This window comes from Haplochromis burtoni, unplaced genomic scaffold, assembly GCF_018398535.1.
Source record: "Haplochromis burtoni strain Fernald_Lab_line unplaced genomic scaffold, NCSU_Asbu1 Contig_258, whole genome shotgun sequence".
Classification (NCBI taxonomy): domain Eukaryota; kingdom Metazoa; phylum Chordata; class Actinopteri; order Cichliformes; family Cichlidae; genus Haplochromis; species Haplochromis burtoni.
This window is the reverse complement of record NW_024582619.1, coordinates 77,892-102,759: the sequence shown is the minus strand read 5'-3', so window position 1 is coordinate 102,759 and position 24,868 is coordinate 77,892. Positions and strand designations below refer to the sequence as shown.

Here is a 24,868-nt window from a genome sequence, read left to right as displayed (position 1 = left end):
GTAAAAGAAAGGATTTGCTTAGTAATCGGTAACCAAACCTGAAACATTTTACATGTTGCATAAATATAAATATTCTGGCATAAACATCTTTATGCTTACGGCTACTGTGTGTACTTTTGTGCGTCTGCCATCTACAGATTGAGTCACATTTTATTCAGAAAAGTACTTTCAACTATTTTAGGGAATGTCATCCAAAAGAAGAGAAGACAGTGTGGAGCTGAAATAATCACTTTATAGAAGTTTGTTAAATTCTTTCTTTTTTTCAGAACAAGAATGAAGAGACATGGAAGTGGATTTATAAATTTATTTGAAGGTTCACATAAAATCACAGGAGCATCAGTCCTCATGACATACTGTATACTACAATCTTTGCATCATTTCATTTAACAATAACAGCAGATAAGGCAGCTGAGTACAGTCAGAGTCTACTCACTAGTCTCACCCTTCTCAAACTACACAGAAGAGGATCTAGCTTGGTATGAAGGGGGACTTTTGTGATAATGTTAACATCAGCCAGTCCTGAGCTTCCACTCTCCAACCCTTCGTCCAGATAGAGTGGGCAGTGGTAGATTGGTACCTGAGGAGTAGTTAAGGGAACGACGGCTGCACAGTGAACATTCCTGTTATCCATTAAATATGAACTTTTGCAGGGGACTGTATCATGGGAACTGTTCGTGCTCCTGACTTGAGCTTTAACACAAAGAAGTGGTACTGAGCAAGACTGAGGAGAGACAGTGTCCTGTAGGACTTGCAGTTGTGTATCCCATGATGCCCCTTTAAGTTCCAGGCCACACAAATACACAGCATCCAGAGGAAGTGAGATGGGGTATGTGCTGTAAGACAGAACCTGTGTGGACAAGAACATCAGAGCTTATTATCCTTACTAACATGTTTAGTGGTAAGGAAATAAGTGTTTACTATAATTTTTAATTTGAATGCTTTACCTGGAACTGTAGAATTATATCAGTGATATATTTACGATTTACTTGAGCAGCCTCTCTCATCATTGCCACCAGCAGGCCTCTGGCATTTTTAAAAGCAGATAGTCGATAAGCACCAGGTGGATCTGAAGCATCATGGTGCCACAGATATGCACTGAGCAACTCTGCCCTCCTCTCCAAGCCAGACAAGTCAGTGAGCTTGAGGAGGGAAGCGAAGGTCAGCGAATACTGAACAGGCTGCTGCAGCTGTGAGAGGAGCAAAGACACCGAGTCAATGAGATCATCCCACTCAGCTTGGAGGAAGTCACGCACAGGACCACGAGGAAGAGCTCCTGCATTTGTTACGGCACTTTCATTCTTGCTTGTGAGGTAGCGCTTCAGACCCTCCAGTCTGACTCTGGCATCACTGAACGCTGGCAGCGTAGCAAGCTGCTTTTCTTTGGTGCTAAAACGCCTTACTGATCGAAGGGGAGTTTGCGAGGTCCGCAGTAACATGGTCATGTTGTAGCTGGTGATCTTGATTATCTCAGTCGTTATGTCGGCATTAAAGCCCAGCACCACGGGCTCACTGATGTTTGCTGATTCCCAAAGACCCTGCTCCACGACCTGCAGCTGTCCAGACAAATCTGAGGGCATAAAACATCCCAAATCTATTTTACACAGAGCAGCCAACAGAAAAGCATTCTCACACACACACACACACACACACACACACACACCAGCTCTAAGTCCGGAATTCAGTCTCATTTTGGTGCAGTATTGATGCACCAGTGCTCTGAGAGCTTTAAAGAAAAAATTGAACCATTTCTCGTCAACAGTGAATGTTAGTTAAATTGGTAGAAAAATGTCCAGTTACCAGAGTGACCAGAACTTCTGACAAGTTTCGAAAGGATGTGCGGTCCGCTGTTCAAGTGACGTGAAGCTGTAGTGAAGCAGGTCTTGGCAATGTCCTCCAACACCTCCAAATCTGCAGAGTCTGTCACATGGCCACCATACACTAGACTGACTACGAATGGAAAGCAAAAGTTAATTAATCGAGCAGTAACTGAATTAGGGTGTTTTATATTTTCATATTGCTTCACCTGCTAAATATTGCAAAACCTTAGTCTTGTCATGGCACAGATGGGCAACATGAATAAATGCATCCACTAAAGCATGAAGGTCCTCCTGACTCCTTCAAAAAAACAAGAAGAAAATCTATACATTTATTTAGATTATAAATCTTTAAACATCATACAACACCTCTACCTCTCCATCATAAACAATTTATACAATGCATATTTACTTCCTTACCAGTGATAGATTCTTCCCTGGCCTAAATACTTGTAGGTCTGTCGCTGCACCAAGACAGAGTGAAAGATAGCGCAGCGGAGGAGTGACTTGTTGTCAGCCATGACCCCCCTATGTCGCTGACTGATGGATGCCACCTGTCGCAAAGAACAGCTCAGCTCCTCCTTCAGATCCCAGGAAGAGTCACAGACCAGATGCAGAGCACACATTCGCACTGACGCTGTTTAAAAATAAAGACAGTCATTTCAATCATTATGATTATTACAACAAGAGCAAAACTGGAGTAGCTGTTTTTCTGAAAGCACATTTATAACACACATTTCCAGCACGCCAGCCAATATTACTCACAGGAGCATAGGAGAAACAAAATGTGTAAGTGCACCTTTGGTCACTGCTGACCTACATAAAGCACTCTGTCACTAAAAACAAACCATGACATGGTCTGTGCAAAAGCTTCACTTTAGGAATCTTTCACATATACCTGTGAAAAATAGCTCTCCTTACACTGTAAAAGGTTGGAAGTGTACTAAAGTACAGAGTTACATGTTAATCTTCAAGCTGAATGGACCAACAGTGATGCTACTTTTAACAGTTGTTCGCTGTCAAGACAAAAGTATGCTTCAGTACAACAAGATCTTCATTTCATAAATTAGGGTCACATTTAGAGTAAAATAGAACAGATGGAAATGAATATTTGAAAAAGCAGCAAAATAATAGATCTACCTGGTATGAGGTGTGATGTGTTTTCTTGAGTTATAAACCACAATCGGAAGCTGGGGTGAATCAGACAAGGCTTCTCTGTATAATAGGATGAGGCACATAAGTAGGCAGAAGAATCCACAAACATAAAGACTGGACAAGTTCTATAAAGTACCTTTGACTGAGGAGATTAAATGACTGAGTTTAGCCACTACGTCATCATCCAGTTGTTCGAACAGATGACTGTTGTTAAACACCAACCAGTGGCCGTCATTAGCAGCTTTGTCCAGCATTGAAAGGAAGAGATTTCTGTCACAGAGAGCCCAAAAGGAAAGGACTTTCACCTGAACCTAAAGCATAGGAAGAAATGCATCAAGCACTGTATTACAGGCGTAACTCTATAATGGCAGAAAAAACTGTGCTGTCACCTCTTTTTTTCCTGGTACACATTTGGCCAACTGGTTTATTAAACAAAGAGGCTCAATGCTTATCTGCATATCTCTATTTGGATTGGGCAATGTAAGAATGATGGGCTCCTTATGTTTGACCAAATATAGTGAGCATGCCTCTGGGTTCTCAACGAGAGGGGCTTCAGTCTCTGTTTTCTTTTGAGGCAGGCAGAGTTGACAGGCATTTATGGCATCTGCTAGTCCCTCCAGGCAGTCGGGGATCATGGTCTTCCAGAGGAGAGCCCGCTGCAGCAAAGAGAGATGGCAGTGAGAACGACAGGGAACGGGCCCTAACACTGTAGAGGAAGGAAAGTGAAGGTACTCCTGCCATTGCTTCGGGGAAGCACAGAATGAGCCAATTAGGCCTCTGAATGAAGGAATCTTTTCCAAGCGAAGTAGCTCTGAGTGGATAAGTGGGGAAATCCAGCTGGGAAGATCAGCGATGGAGGATAGTGAATCAGTCCCAGGATGCTGTGTGTCTCCAAGGCCTATGAGGAAGGCCAACCTCTCACCCTCAGAGCACAGCTGGTTGTGCTGGAGCAGGGCCAAAGACACAAGCAGCTTCAGAACAGCAGCATGGGTCTTGAAAAGACAAGGCCTGTATTGTACCAGCACTTTGACTACCATCGTGTTTATCAACTCTTGTATTATGCTCCCTGGAACTTTCCCTATTATCCTGTCCTTCCCAGTGAAAGCTTCTTGCATCACAGTCATGAAGCCATGTAGGGAGAAATAATAGGCAGGGGAAAGACTGGACACAGCCTGCAGGGTCTGGTAGAGAGCGGCACCCAGCCTCACGAAGTGGCGAGGCACTGCCAGCAGGGACTCATGGTGCTCCAGCTGCTCCCTCAGCTGCTTCATCTCATCCTGCAGCTTCTTCGTCACTTCTTGACAAACTTTTACACGGGGAAGAAAATCCGGGTCTTGCAGCAGGACAGTGTTAGACTGCAGGATGTAACCCATTAGAGCGTCCTAAGATGAGAATCAGAAATAACTATTAAAATTTAACATAAAACTTTTAGGTAAGACTTAAAGCTGACACTGCAGTTAGACTGAAAAAAAATACAACCAACCCTAAAAAATTCAGGACACAACTGGTACAAAGTACAATACCATTGATAAGATGGACAATAAAAGTCAGGTCAAAATATTCTGCATGAATATGTTCAGCCTATACCATGAACATGACATGATATAAAATTCCCAATTTTCAGAAGAACTACAGCATAAGCAAGCTCCTTATATGACCATGATAGATTGGGTTTTAAACTACTTTACATTCAGTGTTGTTTTGTTTAACACAAAGTAAGTCACTTGACATCAGTACGATGCAAAAGGCTGGTCTAGTCACCTCCTCTGTGGCCAGTTTCTCCCGCAGCTCCTGTTTGTAATTCTGGAATTGCAAGTGTTGAATCAGCAGCTCTTTACACTCAGCCTGCAGCAGCTGTGTCAGCATCAGCTCCGGGATGTCTTCTGAGCTCAGAGAAAGGTCAACCACACGTACCTGAGCCAAGATAGATGGATGGATCCCTACAGAACAAGAACAAGACAACTACTAACTAAACGTTTTCCAGAGAATTTCCAGAAGAGGATCTAGTTTCCCTAGTCTCTACATTAACATTTGGTGTTAACCAAGACAAATGTCATTTATTTTACTTGCTCTACAAATAAAATCAAGAATGAAATCTGGTGCAAAGTTAAATTGTCGCCACTAATCAAACTAACCACTGTTAAGTAGCCTAATCGGCAGACATGTGCTGAGGAAGAGGCAAAACTCAGGATGGACCATCTGAATAGGTTGATTTAATCCTGGAAAGTAACATCCAGCAGGACGTGACAACTTGGCCAGGAATTGAGGATTGGGGATTGCACGCTCCACATGAGTAACCAGTACTCTCAAACCTACAAAACAAAAGATTAAAAATGATTATTATGGTGAAAAAAACAGACTATCAACCTTTACTTGTATTTTTCTTATGTCACCTCTCTCAGCAGCCTGGTCCAGCTTGTGCACCAGTTCCACGTCATCTCCACAAATTACCATCCCAAAATCTATTTCTTCCTCAAGTTTTGTGTTCTTTCCTGTTGAGTAGATATTTATCATACACTGGTCCAATACAATTCACTCTTACATGGAGTTGTGTGATTTAAAAATCATAAAAACGGTCTTTGTATAGAAATAAAAAGGGTAACAAGCATGCAGTGGATAAAACAATCAGCCACAGCAATCAAACCACTAACAGGTGAAGTGAGTAACTTTGCTTATCTTGTGTCACCTATGAAGGGTGCATATTAGGCAGAAAGTAAACAGTCAATTCTTAAAACTGATGCGTCAGAAGTATAAAAACATGCACGTGTTACATTGTAACAAACAAACTGTGATGGCTAGATAAAAGTCTCCAGAAAAACAAGTCTTGTGGGATGTTCACTCTACACACAACTTCCTGTTTGCTATTTCATATCAATGTATCCATGTTGATCCTTGTAGACAAGCATCTACACTAAACATGATTGTTGGAACTAAACAATAGAACATGAGCAGAAGGGCTGGTCTGATGAATACCATTTACCATCTGGGGATGAGATGGCAGCATATTGAAATAAAAGAAGGTAGCAGGCCAGTAGAGTCTCTGCCTTCTCTGTGCAGTGCTGGAAGAGCTGATATTGCATTCATGCAGATACTACTTTTGCACATTCTACCTACATAAACACTGTTTACACCATGTACACCCTTTCATGGCGACAGTCTTTCCTATTGCCTCTTTCAGCGTACACATACAAAATGCTACACTTCAACAACTTCAACTTTGATGAATGTCCCAAAAGTGTTCAAGGTCTTGACTCATCCAATCTGATCAAACATCTGTGGGATTTGTTAGAACAGCAAGTGCAATTCATGGAGGTCATATCTCACACGTTACACAATCTAATGGTCTTCTGCAAAGAAGCTAACGGATAATAGCACAGCACAACTTCAGAGGTTTTGTGGTGTTCATGCCTACATGGATCAGTCCTGTTTTAACTGACAAAGGGGAACCTACAAAATAATAGTTGGTTTTAATGGTTTCATGTTGTGGCTGGTCCAAGTAAATGCTACATGTGTAATTAATCATTTTGAAAATGTAGGCACATACCTAGGATGAGACTATTTGGAAAATTCATCTCCAGATGTTGCTGGCTGTCTACTAGTAGAGGCCAATGCTGGATGTAGGTACTTGTGTATCCACACAGCAACAGCTTAACCACCAGCCTGGCAGAGAGAGTGTCTTCAGTTTGCCACTCATTCATCCCTAATGCCTGACCCAAAGGCAACTGCAATCTCTCAGTTACAGGGATGGGGAAACCAAGGGATAAGGAACCAGGTACAGTGTCTAACTGTGTAAACAGGGAGGTTCTGGGGTCATTGGGGTTTATGTCGATGCTTCCTGTCTGGCACAGAGTCTGCCACTTAAGCAGTAGTTCTGTGCGTGTATCAGGTCCAAAAGGGCCTAAATACGAGACGGTCGCAGCCAAGAGGAGGGCGTCTCCTGGCACGTTTTGATTACGTACCTCTGTATCCTGGGCAGAAAACAGAGAAAAAATCATTTACAATAAAAAAACATTCAAAAGTAAGTATGTTAAATGTGATATGTTAAAAGTGATGCACAATGTTTGCGAATTACCTGAGCAACAGCCCTCCAAACTTTGCCATATGTCTCACTCTGCCCAGCACATGCAGAAGCTTCTTGCTCTGCACTTTCAGCGTTGTGTAGCAGCATCAGTTGTTCCATTAGGTCATTTTGAACACACTGCAGATGAAGCTCAGTGGCCTCCAGTGAGCTGTATACCTCCTGCTTGCGCTGCTCGGCTCGATTCAACCGACTTCTCGTCTCTGCAGCCTGAACCTCCAACTGCTGCTTTAGGAACACTCGCTGCTGAACACAGCAGTACTCATACACAGCCTGGACCCATCGACAGAGGGATTCGCAGGCCTTACTGACCTCTCGCACAGCCTCAGGCACAAACTGGGGACTGTGAACTATCTGCCCAAGCTGTTGCAGCTGTTCATTTGTCAGGTTGTAGCGGTCAAAATATTCCAGTTCCTGCACAAGGAGACGTTAGTAAGACAGTAAGATTAAAGCCTCAAAGCTACATTGACAAAGAAACTGGAACATAACTACACAAACTGATAAATGATAGCACAACTTCAGATTTATCTTCACCCTACTTATGACATGCTATTTAATTCACTGACCACTGCAATCAATGAAATCTGTAACAAATTTGCTGCAAGACATTTTTTTCCCCACCTGGAAAAAGTCTGCTTGGGAAAGAAGTTGTTTAGCACTTTCCCAACCCGGTGGATGACTAAACAGCAAACAAATAGCATCCATGACTTGCACAACTCCCACAGGTGGGTCTCTGTAGTGGCGCACCTCCTCCACATCCGATGGATCCAAACACTTAAGAATCTGAAGGCCTGACAAGAATGCAGGTTTTATCTGGGGAAAAAAATTACATGTGAACCTAAAGCTCATTTTTGTGTAACAATACTATTAAATGTTCCCAGTTTTTTCTGTCAAACTACCTCGAATGAATAAAAAAGTATTTTATAATGGGCGAAGAAATGCTTTCAGTTATTTCAAGGATTTAGAGCTACTTATTGTAACAAAAAGAAAACAAGTTGACCTGTTTTTGAGCCTGATTAATCTGCTCTTCCAGGTAACACAGTTGTTGGTCCTCTGCAGCGCACTTCTCACAGGCTTCCTCAAACAGTTTCTTATGATCTTCTACTGCTTGAAGGAGCTCTTTCTCACGCTGCAGGACAGAGAGGAGGGAGGCGTGGCATGTATGTAGCTAAACAAATCATTTTTTGCTGCAGACATGCTATAAACTGAATGCTGCTTATTTAAACTGAAATATTAGCTGAGGCTACTTTAGCAGAACGTGTTCTTTAAAACTACATTTTCCCCTGATGTGTAGTATGTTCTACATAAGCATTTGAAGTGTGATGAACACACATATCTTTTAAATAACTTTTCAATGTGAATAACCTTGTGTAGTAGACAGGCAGACCAACAACTAAAACAGTACATGCTAAAGTTCTCCACTTTACCTGGTCTGTTTCAGAAACCATCTTCTGCACACTTATTAAGTGCTCTTTACGCTGCATGGATATGTTGTTCACTGCATCCAAACGAGACACAGCAGCAGCGATTCTAAAAATATACATATATACATAAATATTATTGTGGACAAACATGGTCATTTCTGTTTAAAACATAATAGGATGTTAGCCTGCTGGTTTTGGTTACTGTGATTAATGTAGCTGTGTGACATTTTGTAGAGGATGTAGTCTGTGGTACAGTTGTGCTATAAATTTGTGCTTTTTGTACCAACTATAATTTGGCTTTAACAGGAAAAAAGGTGCTCACAGAAATATTTTCACAAATGTGTTGTTATATGTGCAGCAGGATATCAAACAATGGAGATAAAGGAAGGAAAAGAGGGAAACCTCCTGGTCTCAGAGGTACCTGTTGGCTTTGTCCCTGCACTGCTTGTGCAGGAGGCTGCAGAGGTAACCAAAGTGGGCAATAAATTCCATATAAGTCCGAGGACTGAAAGGCTGATTTCTGAGAAGGACAGAAGCATACTGGAATGCAGACCGATGGATCCCTGCCATAGCCACAGACAGGCTGGCCTCTGAGCTTCCTCGAACCACTTAATAAAAAGAAAAGGACAAAGGTAATGTCTCGCTACAGTCGAGAGAAAAACAAGGGGTTTAGATTAATCCTGATGTTGTGTCTCACTTTTACAAGGGCTTGTTTTGAGGCACTGAACAGCAACTTCCACCAAAGACTGGTGAGACCACGGCTGGTACACCTCAACACAACAGCTGTGCCTGAGGGCCTTGGCCATTTGTCCCTGTACAACAAATAATGTGCAAATTAAATTAGGAATAAACCCTGAGCCAATTTGTAAAGTTGTTAGCTCTTTTGGCCACACTGCAGACTTTCAAAAGTAGTTTAGTATTTGAGTTGTTTTTTTGGTATGAAATAAATGCATAGGTTTCAATAAAAAATACTTACAACCCAGCTTTGTGCTTCATTTTTGGAAGGTATGTCAGTGGTTTCTGACATGCTGTATGGCATTAGCAGGAATATGTGGATATTTCTGTGGACTTGACTCAAACGCCTTTGTTAAAAAAGAAAAACAGTACATCTGGTTTAAATGTTTTCACACATTGGCTTTAAAACTGACTGCAAAATATTTTTTCCAATATATCCCTTCTTAAAAATGTTTTTTCCAAATCTACAGTATAACCGAATGTTACATAAACATATACCATCACTTTACATACTGTATTTAAGTACGTTTAAATTGACACTGACTATACCAAACATATTTAGGTCTGTTTTGGGAGAGTTATGTGGTGATAATCTATCTCTCAACATGATGAGCATTAGATCAGCTACTTTTTCCTCTTACTTCTCAAACATCCAGTTGTCCATAAGATATCTTCGTGAGTATTTTGCTGCAGTCATTCTGGAAACAAGGTCCCTCAGCTCTTCGTCGGTGAAGAGTGCTGGACAGGCACCGTGAGCCATCAGTACCAGTAATTCTTCTCTGACAGACTGGCTGATTTCCTCATGGACCAGTATGATGACACTGATTCCATCCGACCTAGTCTTATTCCCAGCTTCTTTCAGGATTTCATGAAGATTATTTTGATTACCAGCATGTATCTCCAATAACTCATAGCCTGTAAGGTGGGCAGCTAAACAGACAGTGGTTTTGCGGCCTGTGCCCCTATCTGAGCCAATCAGCACTCCATGACCTCGAGGTAGCAGCAAAGCCCTGATAATGTGTAACAACTGACTCACCCTCTGTCTGTGTAAAATGTATTTAGTTGTGATGCTGCAGTCAGGTCCTTCACTTTCTTCTTTTCCGTCCGTAAGTACACACAGCTTTTGCACTAGCGTATCAAGGTCTTGCCTCTGATAAGAAGGGCTAAATTTAAAATATTGTTGCTGTTTTATCGACTTTAGGGCCTCAGAGAGATCAGGACCAAATGCAAGTTGTGCCATCGTGTCTTCCAAATACTGAAGAATCTGTGGTTGCTGAAGGATGTTTTCAGGCTTAGTTAATGCGCTGTGCAATTGGCTTTGCTGGTTTAGATCTTTAGGCAGATCTAAAGGGGCTGTATTTTCACCTGCTAGCTGACTGTCCCCATCAATTTCATTAGCCAGTTTCATTCCATAGTGTGTTGCTGCTGTCTTGGCTATGAGTGACACAACAGTTTTCCTATCATCCTCTGAGCACAACCTGTCACTGAAAGTACGCATGCACTCGTGCATCCACACCTGTACTATGTTGAGAACCGATGCTGGAGGAAAGCCTGGTTGTGAAACCTCCTTGTTCTCCTTGTTTGAGATTACAGACCTCCATAGGTACATCCCCTGAAACACCTTCTGAAGATCACGATGGGAAAATATGAAATGAGGCCTCTGCACAGAGGGCTGAAATCTGTCACTTACTGCATGATACAGCTCATTAGTAGCAGTGACGATGGAAGATGACATATCCTCACCAATGTGCCTATTAAGTGGCATTTCACTGAGCCAGATTTTTAGCCAGGGAGAATAGATAGACATTAAAATGTCTGGGGATACGCCATCAAGCACAAAGATAGAAAACAGGCGTGAGAGCCGTGGGGATATAACACCGCTGTGGGAATGATCCAATCCAGATATACAGCATGCAGCCAGGTAGCTGATAGTTCCCGACTGTAACAACTCGGAGCTGTAGGTGTCAAATGTTAGAATCTCTCCTTTTGAAATACTCTGTCTTAGTGTCTCTAGAGCCATTGCAGACGTTCCAAAGACGTCTATGAACAAAAATGACAGGCATAATGACAACATAAAGATTCACACTGTACTAAATCTGGTTCAAACTGAATCACATAAATTCTGTTATAAATTTTGTTACTCACCACAGGGGGCTTCATGTAAATCATCAACAAACAAAAACAAGCGTGGCTGGTTTGCCATGAAGCCAGTAGTCTCTTTACAGTTCTTCTGGCATCTGATGCTTTTCAGTATAGTGTGCAAGTCTCTGGAGCTCAGAAGTGGACTGGCTGGTAGGTTAATGTGTGGCTTGTCAAAAGTCAGCACAGTTTGGCACAGTGTGGTTTTTCCAGAGCCAGGCTCTCCAGAAACCAAAACTGGCTGCTTTGCCTCCAGCATAAGGTTCAGGAGATATGTGTATTTCCTGTACTATGAAAAACATTTGAGACACCTGTTAATATTCAGAAGCAGCGACAAATACTGTATGTATTCTAAGTATAGTAGGTGCAATGTTAAGTACAAACCATTGGAATGACAGAGCCTGTCGACAGCGTATTCGTGGGGCACATCTTAGTGTCGATACTAAAGAAGTGTTCATACACACTGACTTCATCAGGGACCACAATTTTGTATCTGCAAGTTAGGAGCACTTGGCGGGCTAATAAATCAAACTGTGGCCAGTGGCTAAATAAAAACAGAAATATATGAAGAACACTGGTTACAGAGAGAAATATCGACAGGCGGTAGTAGAACTCAGTATGTGTAAATATATAATGTGTGACCAAGTAAAAAAGTTTAATAAAAAAAAATCTTACCGAGAATGAAGGCGACCACCAAATCCCCAGATATAAGCCAGGAGAAAAATGTTTCTGCTGAGCTGCTCCTGCTTACTTTGGGCACCTGTGGCTGCTGGAGGCATATCTGGTAGAGGGGAAGGACATGACGTTTTTGTAAGGGTAACATAATTATGCCATGCTTACGGGGTTTTACATTTGTTACACGTTATTTTACCTGTTGTGTCGATATGTGCCACTGACTCAGGTTTTTCTACTTCCTTTCCAAAATGTTGTAGGAGGGCATGCAGGATCCTGACAAATGACATGACTTCTTGCAGTCCGTGTGTGGGGGCTTTGCAAGATTTTCTTTCAGTGTGGATTGCAGAGGTTAAACTCCTTTGCCCAAGCAAATGAAGGGTGCTAGAGAAAAGATCTTCAGCCAAGTGATTCCACATTTTCACAATTCTGTGATCTAGTTTGTATTTAAAGGAGAGAGCATCTATTTCACTCTTCCACACAGACTTCCACAGATCATCTCCCGTGACATAAACAAGGCTGCAGCGGGTCACTGCAGAGGGGCTTGCATTGCATAGGTCAGTGACTTCCATAAGCAGCTTTAGTTTTGACTGAGACAACAATGTCTCACCTGACGACAGACCCAGAAAGGCATCCTGAGAACTGCACAGTGTGGTTAGGTAATCTAACCAGCCGGGCTGCCCCACAGGCTCCCCATCCATTACCAGCCACTTCACTACTACTGTCTCACCAGTTTTCTTCTCATTGTTACAGAGTTTAAAGCTTGCATGCTCACGCCTTCCTGCATCTCGCAGCACCTTTGCCAGAGCTCCATCTATCCATCCTCTCTTTTCACAGAAGCAGCCAAATATCTCATCATGGGACATAGCGTTAGGAAATAAGACTAAAGTTTCAACAAAGCTCCAGTTTGAAAGAGATATCTTTTGATCTGCCTGGGGAGAGCCTGCATCAATCGTATTGTCCTTGTCAAAAACCAACTCCACTGTCTTAGCAGCCAGGCTATTCAGTGCTCCAGTCAGAGCAGTGTAACAGGTGCTCTTTCCGCTCCCGGGGGGCCCTATAAGCAAAACTGCCTGAGACAATTTCATGGTCTGGTAGAGTGTAAGAGCATTGCAAATGATGTCTGTGTCACAACAGAAGTGTTTTTGTTGTATTTCTTCTCTAAGTGCATCTTCAAGTTGGTTCTTTTCAGCTTCTTCAATAAATTGTTGGACAAGCGGAAACTGGCATGCTATAGGAAAAGCGTCTTTAAAAAGCATGTAGAACTGTGAGGTGGCCTTCTTCTCGGGCAGCAGTACAGAAAGAATGGCTCTGACAATCGCTTCCTCTTCCATTAAACTTTGTACAACCATCAAATAACAACGGTGTGACTTTGGAGGCTTTTCAGTTTTCCTTCCATCCTCCTCAAAAGGTTTGATAGGCTCATTTTGTGATGACATAAGATCAGTGTCGAATGAATCTTTGGACTTTGAATTTTCTCGATCCCTTACAACCTGCTGCAAATGTCTTTCAGAAGCTGAGATGATCTTTTGCAGGATAACAAGAAAGCAGCTGTCATTGTCAGAGAAAAGATCAGGTAGACAATGGGACTCTTGAGCCAGGCTAATGAGGGACACCAGACGCTGACTTAACGACATGGCGTCTGAAAAACCAATGGAAGTTAGCATTACTTCTGCAATTATTCTGTAATCTGGACGTGTTAATGCGACAGATCTTGTAGCAAATCGCAGACTTTCAGGAACTCTAGATATATTTTCTTTTAATGAGATGGCAACACATCCATAGCTGAGACTGGCAGAAATGTGTTTTCCTGCAAGTGTCATGTGACATTCTGACTCAGCAGCATTTGTGAATCCCGCGACCGCATCAGAAATTTTCATCTCTGTCTCACAATTTAGCCTCTCCTTTTTATCTCTTCTTAACATGTTGAAGGACTGGTGTATGTCAACTAGATGCTGTCCTAGTATCGACAGATCACTGTGTGTTAGCAAGTCCACAGAGTTCAACACAAGCCATGCCCCTGCCTGCAGGGCCCCAACCAACATCCGCTGAATAACACGAGGCATCATGCTTGGATAACACTGTTTTAGGACAACCTGTCGCCCCAGCGCTTTTCCTAACTGGATCACAGTATTTTTCTTTCCAGACATGGAAGGGCCACCCACAGAACAACATCTGTAGGTTGTCAGAGCAATAAGAATCCCTAGTATTGCCCGGTCTGTGCAAGGTGTATGCACCATCTCCCACTCTCCTGGGCCAGAGTATTCAAAGCTGTACTGGACTTGATGGCCCAAAATATCCACAAAACATGCTGGATCATTATTCTCCTCTGAGTTAATATAATATTTCATACAACTCAGCCATTCAAAAGATGACTCCCGCGCACACGGAACATCCATGAGTCGATGTAGTTGCTCTGCATGATTCATTGTAAGCTGCAGTAAAGCTCGCAGACACATCATTGTGTACTTGGAAACTTGAGTTCCAGTTTTAGATCCTGTGACTCCGTCTCTTATATAATGGCTAAGGTCTTTCAGCTTTGCGGCGATATGTGCCTTTATGGTGCTGAACTTCACTGAGCTCGATTCTTGGAAAGCTTGTAGAACAACACTGCACCACATTGCCTTCTCCACCACCAGAAGGCACTCAAGAGGATATTCAGAAAGCAGGCCCAGCACAGCTACCGCACTGGGGAGCTGGTTGTCTCTAGCTTTTGTGTCACTTGCTAAATTTTGACTGGATGGTTCGAGCTGTTTTCTCACAACAGCACACTGTGTCAGAAGCTGTACCATGGTCAACTTTAATTTTTTGTCAAAGTTACAAAACCACTTCAAAGCGTCTGCATTTGGTTCTAAAGGAGACTGAAAGGCAACGTGTTCTTGGAAGCTGCCAAAAATACCCAGCACCTTCATCTGCCTTTGGCACTCAGATATAGAATCACCATCTCTTTGTATTTCACAGTCAACTTCAAGCAAATGAACCCCTTTATAGCTTTTTTGAACAAAGGGTTGAAATTCAAAAGGTGTTGGGTCCAAAGAGAGTATCTGCATCACTTCCCCTTCACTCAAAAACCAGAATCTGGGACACTCTTCACAGAGGTCATCAAGAAGATCTGACATTTGTTTTGAAATGACTTCCATTGCAGACAAACCATTAAGAAGAGCCTGGCAAAGGCTATCACCACGAAATCTGTCATTTGTTTCAGTGGAAACTAAGTTCAACACACGGGGTTCGTTTGATATAGAGGCCATCATTTCCTCGAATGTCTCATCAACTGGTTGAAAATGCTTCAGCTATAAAAAAAGATTTAAAAAAAGATTAAAAAAAACATCATTAATCAAACACACTGACTTCACATTCATGACAGTTTAAGGCACAAGAACCTACCAGGTCCATTCTTTGAGTACGGAAAAATGTCCCACCAAGCACGTTGGTTAAGAAGGCCCACATTTGCTGATATCTTTCAAGTAAAGCAAGCAGCTTCTCTACAAATATTTGAAGGGAAAATAATTCTTACAAGTCTGTTTGAACTTTTTATGGACATTAAGATAAATTCTCTCTTAGTCTTTCAATTTTTAAAGATAAAATTAGTTGCCGCTTTACCAAGTTCTTGTAGTGTTTGAATCCAGTCCTCCAGCGGCAGCCTGAACTCAACACTGTATGGGGACTTTAACATTGTGGACAGCATCATCAAACTGGTCTCAATCTCAGCAAAGTGTACTCCCAGATCTGTGTGAGGAAACACAAAGCAAATGTAAGCAACATGTAAGCTGAATATACCAAATACACATTTCCTCCAAGCAGGGCAGCTAGAAGGTAATTCAAAAATAATGCTTACAGTGACTTGAGCCTCACCTATAGTAAATCTAGGATCACTGGGGTGTTTCCTGTCAGTTAGCACATTGAGAAGGGCGCCTTCTGTGGTCTTCCCAGTGTGTTTGCACCGTGTTTCCACGCAAAGGGGAGCAAATACATCCAACTGAAAGAGTTTGCCTTCCCATCTGTGACAAAGCTTTTGGAAAGTTTGCTTCATGTCACACTCCCTTTGTGCACATCTGCAAATCTGACAAAATAAAAACACAGCGTCTTATGTCAGATTCGTATTGCGTGTTTTCAAAAGCAACTATTTCAGCAGACTGTTTGCCTGTTATTTCCCTTTAGCAGAACTGCCAAAGCTGCTCTAGTTAAAACCTCTCTCGTGTTCTACCTTGTCAATCAGATTCTGATGACTTTCAAGTTGTTGAGACATGAGATCAGCAACAGTCACATTCTTCTCTGATTTATATTTTAGGCCCAGGTCTGCACAAGAGAACATATATTTCAGTTCTATTACATTTACTGTGATTTCAGAAGTATGGAAGTGCTATAGCATAGGCACACTCTCTGACCTTCTAAAATGGCTCTCCAGTGTTTTCCTTTCAGTGTGGGGCTCTGTAGCTTGGCCAGGACTAAAAGCTGATGGCTTATGTTTTCCAGAGATCCTAAAATCTCCTGCAGCACTGCATCACTGGCAGGTATGGTGGTTGTTAAAGATTGAGCCTGCTCCTTCCACTCTGTAATTTTATCCTGGGCTTCAGAGACCACAACCTGACAGAAAAATGCATGTGTTATTTGTCTGTTGGCAATATTTATACCTCAGGGTTTGCTAGAATAACAAAACATTATTTATACATCTATACAGTTTAAATATCAGTAGATATAATTTATATAAGTACAATGCTTTATTTAATGACCTATTATAAAAACAGAAAAACATGTCTTTTAGAAATGTGGCACCACACTGGAATTTTTTAATTAATTAAGAAATTAATCAAGCATAAAATTCCACCACTAATTCTTCTGTTCAGGAATGCTAGCAAATAAGCGTAATTTGGCGTCTTGATCAAAAATAATAATTTGATTTACTTTTTTTTACAGTTTTTTTGTAAAACAGCAGATTAAAAAATTCACATATAACATTAATTCTATTTTAGCAGTAAAAGTATCATTTTGATTAATGGGCTTGCACATACTGGTGGATTAACCAGTACAGAAGCATCAAAAATGATTTTAACCATTATGTACATTTAGCATAGCCTTACATGACTGTATCATGGGGTAACCTGTGATTGACATACCTCATTGCAATTCTTTTGTCCAAAGAAATAAATATGTCATCTCATTAACATGAGAGGCGGTTCTTGACTCTGAATATGTTTAACAGAGAAAAGGGTTGATTTCATGTTACCTCACTAAAAACCATTGGCTTCCATTCTTCCAGCCATGTAGTATAGACTGCTATCAGTTCCCACAAGTCTTTGCGGGCTATGACCTTCTGAACATCTGTGGTCAATACGGTGAGATCTATTGTATGTTCTAATAGGAAGCAGAATAGAGAGAATAAACATGCTATTTGTAAGCACCTGTTTGTTTAATCTTCACCAAACCAAACCTTTCAATCCTTCAAATATTCAAAATACAGCATCATCTCACCTCCCATCTGTTGACTGCTCCTACTAAGCAGGTCCAGCTTTGCACTGAGAGTGTTTACATGCATGCACATGTAGTTCAGTTTGGACATCATCTCTTTGGCATTTTGGCCAGGATCAAGGAAGGGTCCAGATGTAGAGTCAGAGACGATATTTTTAAGGTCACAGAACAGAAATGAGAACATCATGTCCAGTGCTTTAGCCATTGAAGGATGATGGCGGCAAACAAGGTCGTCTGCTTCCTTCAACAGGGGAATAAAGCAATTCCACAAGTTCAGCATCTAAATATAAAACACAAACAGAAGCACGAGGCGTTACCTGAGCACACTCACATCCCATGTAAAGCCATGATACGCTTAATATTGTGGTTATTTATAGCGTATTTGCCATTTCTTTGCATTTGCTTTCAGACCTTTTCTTCCACAGTCAGCTCCGCCTCTGTCATATTCCTATAGTTCATGCAAATCGTGTTTTGAAGAGACTGAATGTACTTCAAATGTTTCTGTTTGTCAGGCAAGACCTTCACAAATTCCCTCACCTGTCAAAGGAAAAAAATTGATTTATAATTTTGCTTAGAATTTAACTACAGACAGACAGACAGACAGACAGACAGACAGACAGACAGACAGACAGACAGAGAGAGAGAGACTAGGGTTCTTCACTACTGTGTCTTCAAACAACAGCATGTACATCTTAATGCAGTAAGCATCACCTGGATAAAGGAATCTAAATTCAGAACACATTTACCCTGACAAAGCAGTCTTTGATGTAAATAATTTAGCTGAAGTCAAGAGACAAGACAAGAGGTGCCTCCAGAGGATGTGAATGTTCTGACCACCCTCCTTCTTTGGGTACACCACAAAAAAGTAGCCTAAAGTCTTTACCAAGGACTTTTTTTTCTCCTCACTTAAAAGACTATCTATCTGTTTTTCCTATATTTTATCACATTCTACACTTTTTTGCAAATAAGTAATTTTAAAAAGTTTCTGTACCCTAAGAGCATATTTTGAGAAGTCACGCAAGTCTTGAGGTGCTGTCTTGAGTTCAGCAGTAGCTCCCTCCAAATATGATATGAGGCTCTCTGACTCCTTCCTTATCTGCTCAACTAGTTGCTCTTGCACTTCCTCTTCGATGAACCTCAGCCGTTGCCCTGGAGAAACACAGGGAGAGATGAGGAGGGCATTTATCATGAAGAACAAAGTGTAAGTAATGAATTTATCTACCAAGGGCCAGGACATTAAAGCACTTCACGATTTTAAAAAGTCACTGAACAATTAGTTCCTCCTTCTTGAAGCTATGCTGAATTGACCAAAGAAAGGTCCTTGTATATGAAAGTATTTGAATCTTTAAGCTATACTCAAGATACAATTTCCATTTCATTCGATAAAGACATACCTAGAGCTTCCTTTGTGTGGGTGCAGTGGATGACGAACAGCTGATTGGAGGAAGAAAATGACGAGTCAGCTGCACTGATTCTTTCAGCCCAGTTGCGCACCTTCCTAATGTTCTCCTCGTACACTGACGCAGGCCGACCCCTCATGGATTCCAATGAGGCTCGACTCCACTGACAAATAAACAAATGGATCTGTACCATCCATGCGTAGCTCTCATACAGCTGTTGGATCTCTAGTTCGGCTTCCTGTCCAGAGAAAAACAAAACACCTGTATAAATCTGATTGTTTGATTAATGCATTTAATACGGCTATTACTGGACTTGAAAGTGACAGTCTTGCCTGCATGATCTCAGACTGCTCCTTCTCAACTTCTTTTGTGATGTCATTGATGCTGATGTGCCACTCTAGCTGGCTTTTGGAGAGAGGAGAGTAGCAGCCATGCACCATGTTGCCTTGCACCACTGGAAAAGCAACTTTAGGCAGTGTCTGCCAGCAAGCTGACATGTCTCTCAGAATCTGACTAGTGTTCCCATCAGTGTTTTTGTCCACTGGGAATGAAAAAAAGAAAAAGAAATCTGTGACACATTTAGACCAGGCCCAGGCACACTTTCACATCAGTACAGAGGGTTTATATCAGAAGGAGCTCATATAAAGGAAACAGGAGCCGTAACACTCCAATACAAAAGGTCATACCTGTATTTACAGAAGGGTTAATACAGCTGAAGTCATGGTCTAAATCCTGAGCAGAGATTAACACATCTTTGCTGACCTCTAGGAAAAACCCGCAGTCATCACATTTCTACAAGTAATGAAAGCTGATGTGAGACAAACTCATGGCTGCTGCTTGACTAAACATAAAGAAAACACTGATGTGATTATACTATGCATAATTGTTTGATGTGAAGTAAACACAAGCAGACAGTCTCAAAGGCCAAATTTAAATCAGGCTTATTCACAGAACATAGAGTGAGAGAACCAATTATTTGACCCCCTGCTGACATTGAAGTTTGCTTATTCACAAAGAAATGAACAGCATGTAATTTTTATGGTAGTTTTATTTTAATGGAGAGAGACAGAATATCAACCTCAAAAAAATCCAGAAAAAAACAAATTCTATAAATGTTAAAATAATCTGTATGTTATTGAGCTAAATAACTATTTTCTGCCTTAAAACGCAGCCCTCATGGCACAAAGATTACAACCAATCAATCAAAGCACACCACTTACATTCCTGTCATGGTCCTCCAGTCCTCCTGTGCTGGCTCATTCATTTCGTCTTGCTCCTCTCTGCAATTTCTATCTCTCCTTTCTCTGTGTGTGAGTGCATGTGTGTGTCTGTGTGGATGACTAACCACACCTTGTGTTTCAGTGGCAAGATTCTCCCCTGCTGCCTGCCCTTCAGGTCAGCGCAACTGAGTTGATTAATTCCCATGTTGGTAATCGTCTGATCAGTATTGATCAGCAGCCTTCATTTGTCGCCTGATCATTAGACTGGAAACAGAGAAGTTGGCTTACCTGCTCGTTCTTCTCTGCGTAATTTCAGAGTGAGTTACTGCGAGAGACAGAATTCCTGTGGAGAAATATTCTGCGGAGCTTAGGAATCAGTAACTGGAAATCCTTCTGTTGTCACATTCTGTTGTTGTCTCACTTTAATTCCACCGAGTCTGCATCTTGAATCTAATCAGTCCATTAGTTATGACAAATCCAACTGCATAGAACGGATTGGGCTATGCAATGTAAGATCTTGATTGAGAACCTCTTTTCTGCAGTCAAAACACTGAAGATGGGTCATTTCAACATAACAATGACTCGAAAACATACCACCAAGGCAACACTGAAGTGGCTAGCAAACAGTACATTAAGATGATGGAGGGGCCTTGCCAGTCTCCAGACCCAATTGTGTAGAAAATCTGTTGGAGGAGCTGAATATTTGAGTTACCAAGCAGGTTTAAAAACCTAGAGGATTTAAAGAGTTTCTAAAATGAGGATAGGGCCAAAAGCCCTCCTGGTGACCAAGTAGAAGAAACGTGCTATCGTTGTTCTTCTTCACCAAGTACTAAGTTGCGTTTTACTTGAGGATCGAATGTTTATTTTATTCAGTGACATGCAAATCAATTTATAACTTTTCTGTAATGTTTTTTGTCTGGATTTTGTATAAATATTCTGTCTCTCTCCATTAAAATGAAACAACCATAAAAATTAGAAACTGTTCATTTCTTTGGAAGTGACCAAACTTACAAATTCAGCAGAGCATCCAATAATTATTTCCCCTCTGTACATGATGATTGCCCTGCAGAAATGAAACTGCTCCTGTGTTTGCATCTGCTGAAATGTGTAAATTACCTGAATAATAGAGTCGCCTACAGTGAGAAGCGCTTGGCTCACTGCTTCTTTGAACAGATGTATTGGCGGCTCCACTGTCAGCTGATTATCAGCACTGAAACGCAGCTCGGTGTGGAAGAGAGAGCGCTTTGGCAGTTCCTTGCTCTAACGAATGACAATATACATAAAGTTAATTTCATTAAATATAACTTCATTGTCATTTTACTTCATCTAACACATCATCTATTACTTCATGCAGCAGTGGTGCTCCACAGTTATTGTAGGTTTATATCAGTAATTCTTCTGGTTATTGTTTGAGAACAGTAAACAATAAAAATACTGGGTGAAAGAGAAAAATAAAGACTTGTACAGCTAAAATCAACATTTTTTCCAACCACAAACAGTTAATAAGAGTTCATTTTCAACCTTTAAAAGATCGAGAAATGAAATAGCATCTTCTAGTATGACTGTCACGAGACTCTGCACAATCATCTGATGCACAAGAGCTGCAAAATTTCCCAATTTCTTCAAGGTGCTTTCAGACTGGGCCAACTCTTTCTTCAGCTTGCGCTGATGAGCCATGAGCAAATGTATGGGTTGTTGGAAGCTCTTTGGATCGTTAGCAAGTTTTAAGTGTAGCTGCAGCTCCTGGTGTTTCTTATAGCTGTCTTCTTTCACCTGAGGATATTAAATTGTCTTTAGAGATCATTTGATTAAAAAAAAGGCTTTGTTTGTCTCTTATGATGAAACCATAAAAGTTGACTGTGGTGTAGTACCATATTTAGGGTGAGAGTGTGATACTGTGATAACTTCTCCAATATCTGCAGACACTCCTGATTCTTGCTTATCAGTATGTTCTTAAATTCCGTCAATGTGTGGCATTCACAGACATCCAGAGGCATCCAGTGTGTCTCTTTTAGTTCTTCAATTACTCTGTCAAAGATATTTTATTGTTGAAAATCTGAACCTGTCTCAAAGTTGAAAACTTTAGACTGTTGCTGGCTTTAACTCACCCTTTTAATAGATGCAGGGCATTCCTGAACTGAGGTACAGCTATGAGCAGCATGTCCTCCAGATTCTTTCTCCGGCGCTGAAAAATTCTCTTGCGCGTGTTTTGATGCCACCTGGGGAAAAAAAAAACATACAATTCAAAGGAAACAATAAATGTAAAGAAAAAAGGAATTAGTTTATACACTGACTTATGCAAAAGGTATAACATTAACATTTATTACCAGAAAAAAGCTTTCTGCAGTCTAAAGTCCCTGAAAAATGCAATTTTCTGCAAATCTGTCCACAGCACATACTGTCTATACCACTCTGCCAGACTGACAGTTCCACCAATACCCGTCTGGGTAACATGCAGGACAGTTTTAGAGGTGAAAACATAGTGCTCAGGACCAGCTTCACTGGGATGGACAACTCGCAGGTCATAGGGTCTAAAAACAAAGAGGACATGCGTCAGTGGATTTATGGTTTGACAAGGGAAGATTTACCAAACCATGAAACTCAACTCAAGTGTTAAATAATCTTTCTCATCTTTACCTGTAAGCATCCCCATCTACTGTTTTGAGGTAATAAATCTCACATTCTCCCAGGTCTCTTTTCTGAACCAAAATTTGAACAACTTCTGCGCCAGTGAGGGGAGATATACTTGGTTTGGTAGCCCTCCCATGTTTCAAGGTTGCTATCTTTTTATACTTGCAAGCTTTGGCTGTTTTTGATTCACCTTTTTCCTGAATACTGAAAAAATGAAACACAAGAAATTCATTTAGGAGTTTCTCTCATTTACAGGAAGTGTGACAACAATTTTATTTGTTGATGCTATAAATTATATCTTTAACATAAATGCTATCTGGAATGACACTTACACCCAACAAATACTGCATTGAAAAGTATCACAAAAGCCAAAGTCTAATTATCTGTAAGTATTATTATGTACCTCTCTGTTGTCGACTGAGTAATTCTAACAGGGATTTCTGTCCCTAGTGTTGAAGCCATTAATTGAGGTCCTTCTTTCCATTTTGTGTTGCCTATGGCTATCCCAGGTCCTACTTTAGCAATAATATGAGGCAAGTCTGCCAATGACAAATGTCCATCAGAGTGGACATTTTTGAGGAGAGAGGAACAACTGAACAGGGGCTTGGCTGCAGAAGCTGATAAGACACGAAACGGCTCCGGGCACAGAGGTGGTAAAGTCACTTTAGGAGAGTGAGTCTTTTTCTTCGCCTTGTGACCAGGCCTAGCAACATCTTTACCACGGCTCTGAGACGATCCATCACGGGATCTTTCCTGTGAGGCGGCATCAAACATGCTGATCTCCAGGGAATACCATCAGCAGCTCTTGTGTCACAAACACAATCATGCAATAGGACTTACTCTGGAATTTCTGAGGAGAGGGACAAATAGGTAAATTTAGCCTGAATCACAAACTATACTGGCACAATATATAAACCCTGCATTTTTAACTAAGCTTTAAAACTGTAGACAGATGTACTGCATATGAAATTGTATGCCGATTGTAAGCAGCAAACACAATTTAAGGTAGTGAATAGCTTTAAAGTACTACTACTTATACTTCTTTCTAGTTAAACCAGTTCCACGTTCACACAGATGTTCATTCAAAGCTTTTCATTGAATAAATAAAAAAGAATGCTGCACACAATAGCAGGGGAATGATTGAGGCGACACTACAATACGTTTAAAAAGTCGGACTTTCTAATAAAATTGAGGAAGTCTCTCAAATTTAAATCGAGTAAAATTACTGTCTAGTGCAAGTACATCCAACACAAATAAACAACACACAAAGAGACGCTTGGCTACAGTATATATTTCGCTGCCTTAGTCAGATCGTGCAGTTGAAAATGACATTTTATCCTTTTAAATAACATAAGGAGACGCGCCTCAAATAAGCTAGCAAGTTGCTAAACTCGTTATAAAAAGTTAACACATACTTTAGTAGTCCTTACCCAAGTTTAACGGACTTACAGTGAAGCTCAGCGTTTACACAACTAAAAAGCAGCGGGCGTTAGCTCCGAAGCTCAAAAAACTACTTTTAATAAACCAAATATTAAACTAAGAACTAACAAATACTTCGGCGAGTCTTACCTGTGAAGTTGTTACTACGAAGGCTCGTTGCCACGGTAACGTCCAGACGCTTACGCTGGTCTGCAGAGTTAGTGGGTCTGATTGAGAAAGTCAAGCACGCCGAGTTTAAAGTGTTCGTGGTGACCTTTAACCTCGCTGCTTTTCGGAATAATAACGTAGCAGCACGAAACAAAGTCAGACATTTTTTGGATGTTTTTAGGTGGCAGAGCGCTTATTAAGTGTCTTATAAAAGTTATATTTAATGTAATATAATCAATGTTATAAACAGCATCTTTTCATACTCAGAAAATAGGCCTAAACCCCAATCTCTAATAGATATTTTTATTATACTTGGGAAAATAAAATCACAGGTGGAATATAGCGTATTTTAAATATTACTGATGACTTCACTTTTCCACCACATGGCAAGAAGTTGTTTTTTTTCCCTCTCCTATTAGATGTCAAATTGCCTGCTCAGGGAGCCTTCAGGGAACATTCCCTGAAGGCTCCCTTGTTTGCTGGGTCATCTGTAACAGAAATTCATCCTTTAAAAATCCAATCTGGACAATGCAACAGACAAAAA

General features: G+C 41.0%; 2 protein-coding genes across 5 annotated transcripts in view; both read right to left on the bottom strand.

Annotated features, from left to right (window-relative positions):
• Nucleotides 1–24,868, bottom strand: part of LOC121815641 (extracellular serine/threonine protein kinase FAM20C-like) — a 35,739-nt gene that overhangs the window by 1,513 nt on the left and 9,358 nt on the right. The gene's annotated exons all lie outside the window — the stretch shown is intronic.
• Nucleotides 11–24,865, bottom strand: LOC102309879 (dynein heavy chain domain-containing protein 1). Of its 2 annotated transcripts, none has more exons than XM_005939449.2 (44): nt 24,307–24,865; nt 23,141–23,587; nt 22,744–22,941; nt 22,434–22,637; nt 22,215–22,325; nt 21,978–22,134; nt 21,628–21,879; nt 21,223–21,366; nt 19,573–19,678; nt 19,219–19,427; nt 18,881–19,124; nt 18,478–18,635; nt 17,898–18,023; nt 17,490–17,766; nt 17,245–17,372; nt 16,406–16,604; nt 16,225–16,316; nt 15,873–16,080; nt 15,621–15,746; nt 15,405–15,502; nt 12,217–15,310; nt 12,021–12,126; nt 11,730–11,889; nt 11,352–11,634; nt 9,848–11,246; nt 9,448–9,553; nt 9,169–9,283; nt 8,893–9,079; nt 8,475–8,577; nt 8,048–8,176; nt 7,669–7,860; nt 7,042–7,461; nt 6,514–6,937; nt 5,363–5,461; nt 5,105–5,281; nt 4,731–4,909; nt 3,359–4,351; nt 3,106–3,280; nt 2,955–3,029; nt 2,235–2,451; nt 2,024–2,115; nt 1,798–1,947; nt 945–1,567; nt 11–847 (listed from the first exon to the last, which is right to left on the bottom strand). In XM_005939449.2, the coding sequence occupies exons 2-44, from the start codon at nt 23,509–23,511 to the stop codon at nt 419–421; spliced, it is 13,335 nt and encodes a 4,444-aa protein (XP_005939511.1). In that variant the 5' UTR covers nt 23,512–23,587; nt 24,307–24,865; the 3' UTR covers nt 11–418. The 2 variants fall into 2 exon arrangements, with proteins under 2 accessions (XP_005939511.1, XP_014194602.1); XM_014339116.2 differs by lacking the exon at nt 24,307–24,865 and adding an exon at nt 24,168–24,296.

Bases quoted from the DNA above. Each gene is read 5' to 3' on its own strand.
- LOC102309879 (XM_005939449.2), bottom strand. From the start codon at position 23,511: ATGTTTGATGCCGCCTCACAGGAAAGATCCCGTGATGGATCGTCTCAG. The intron at 21,880-21,977 runs GTACTACACCAC...TAATATCCTCAG, and splicing joins ACACTCTCACCCTAAATATG to GTGAAAGAAGACAGCTATAA. The intron at 16,317-16,405 runs GTCAGAGAGTGT...TCTCTTGTGCAG, and splicing joins CTGGAGAGCCATTTTAGAAG to ACCTGGGCCTAAAATATAAA.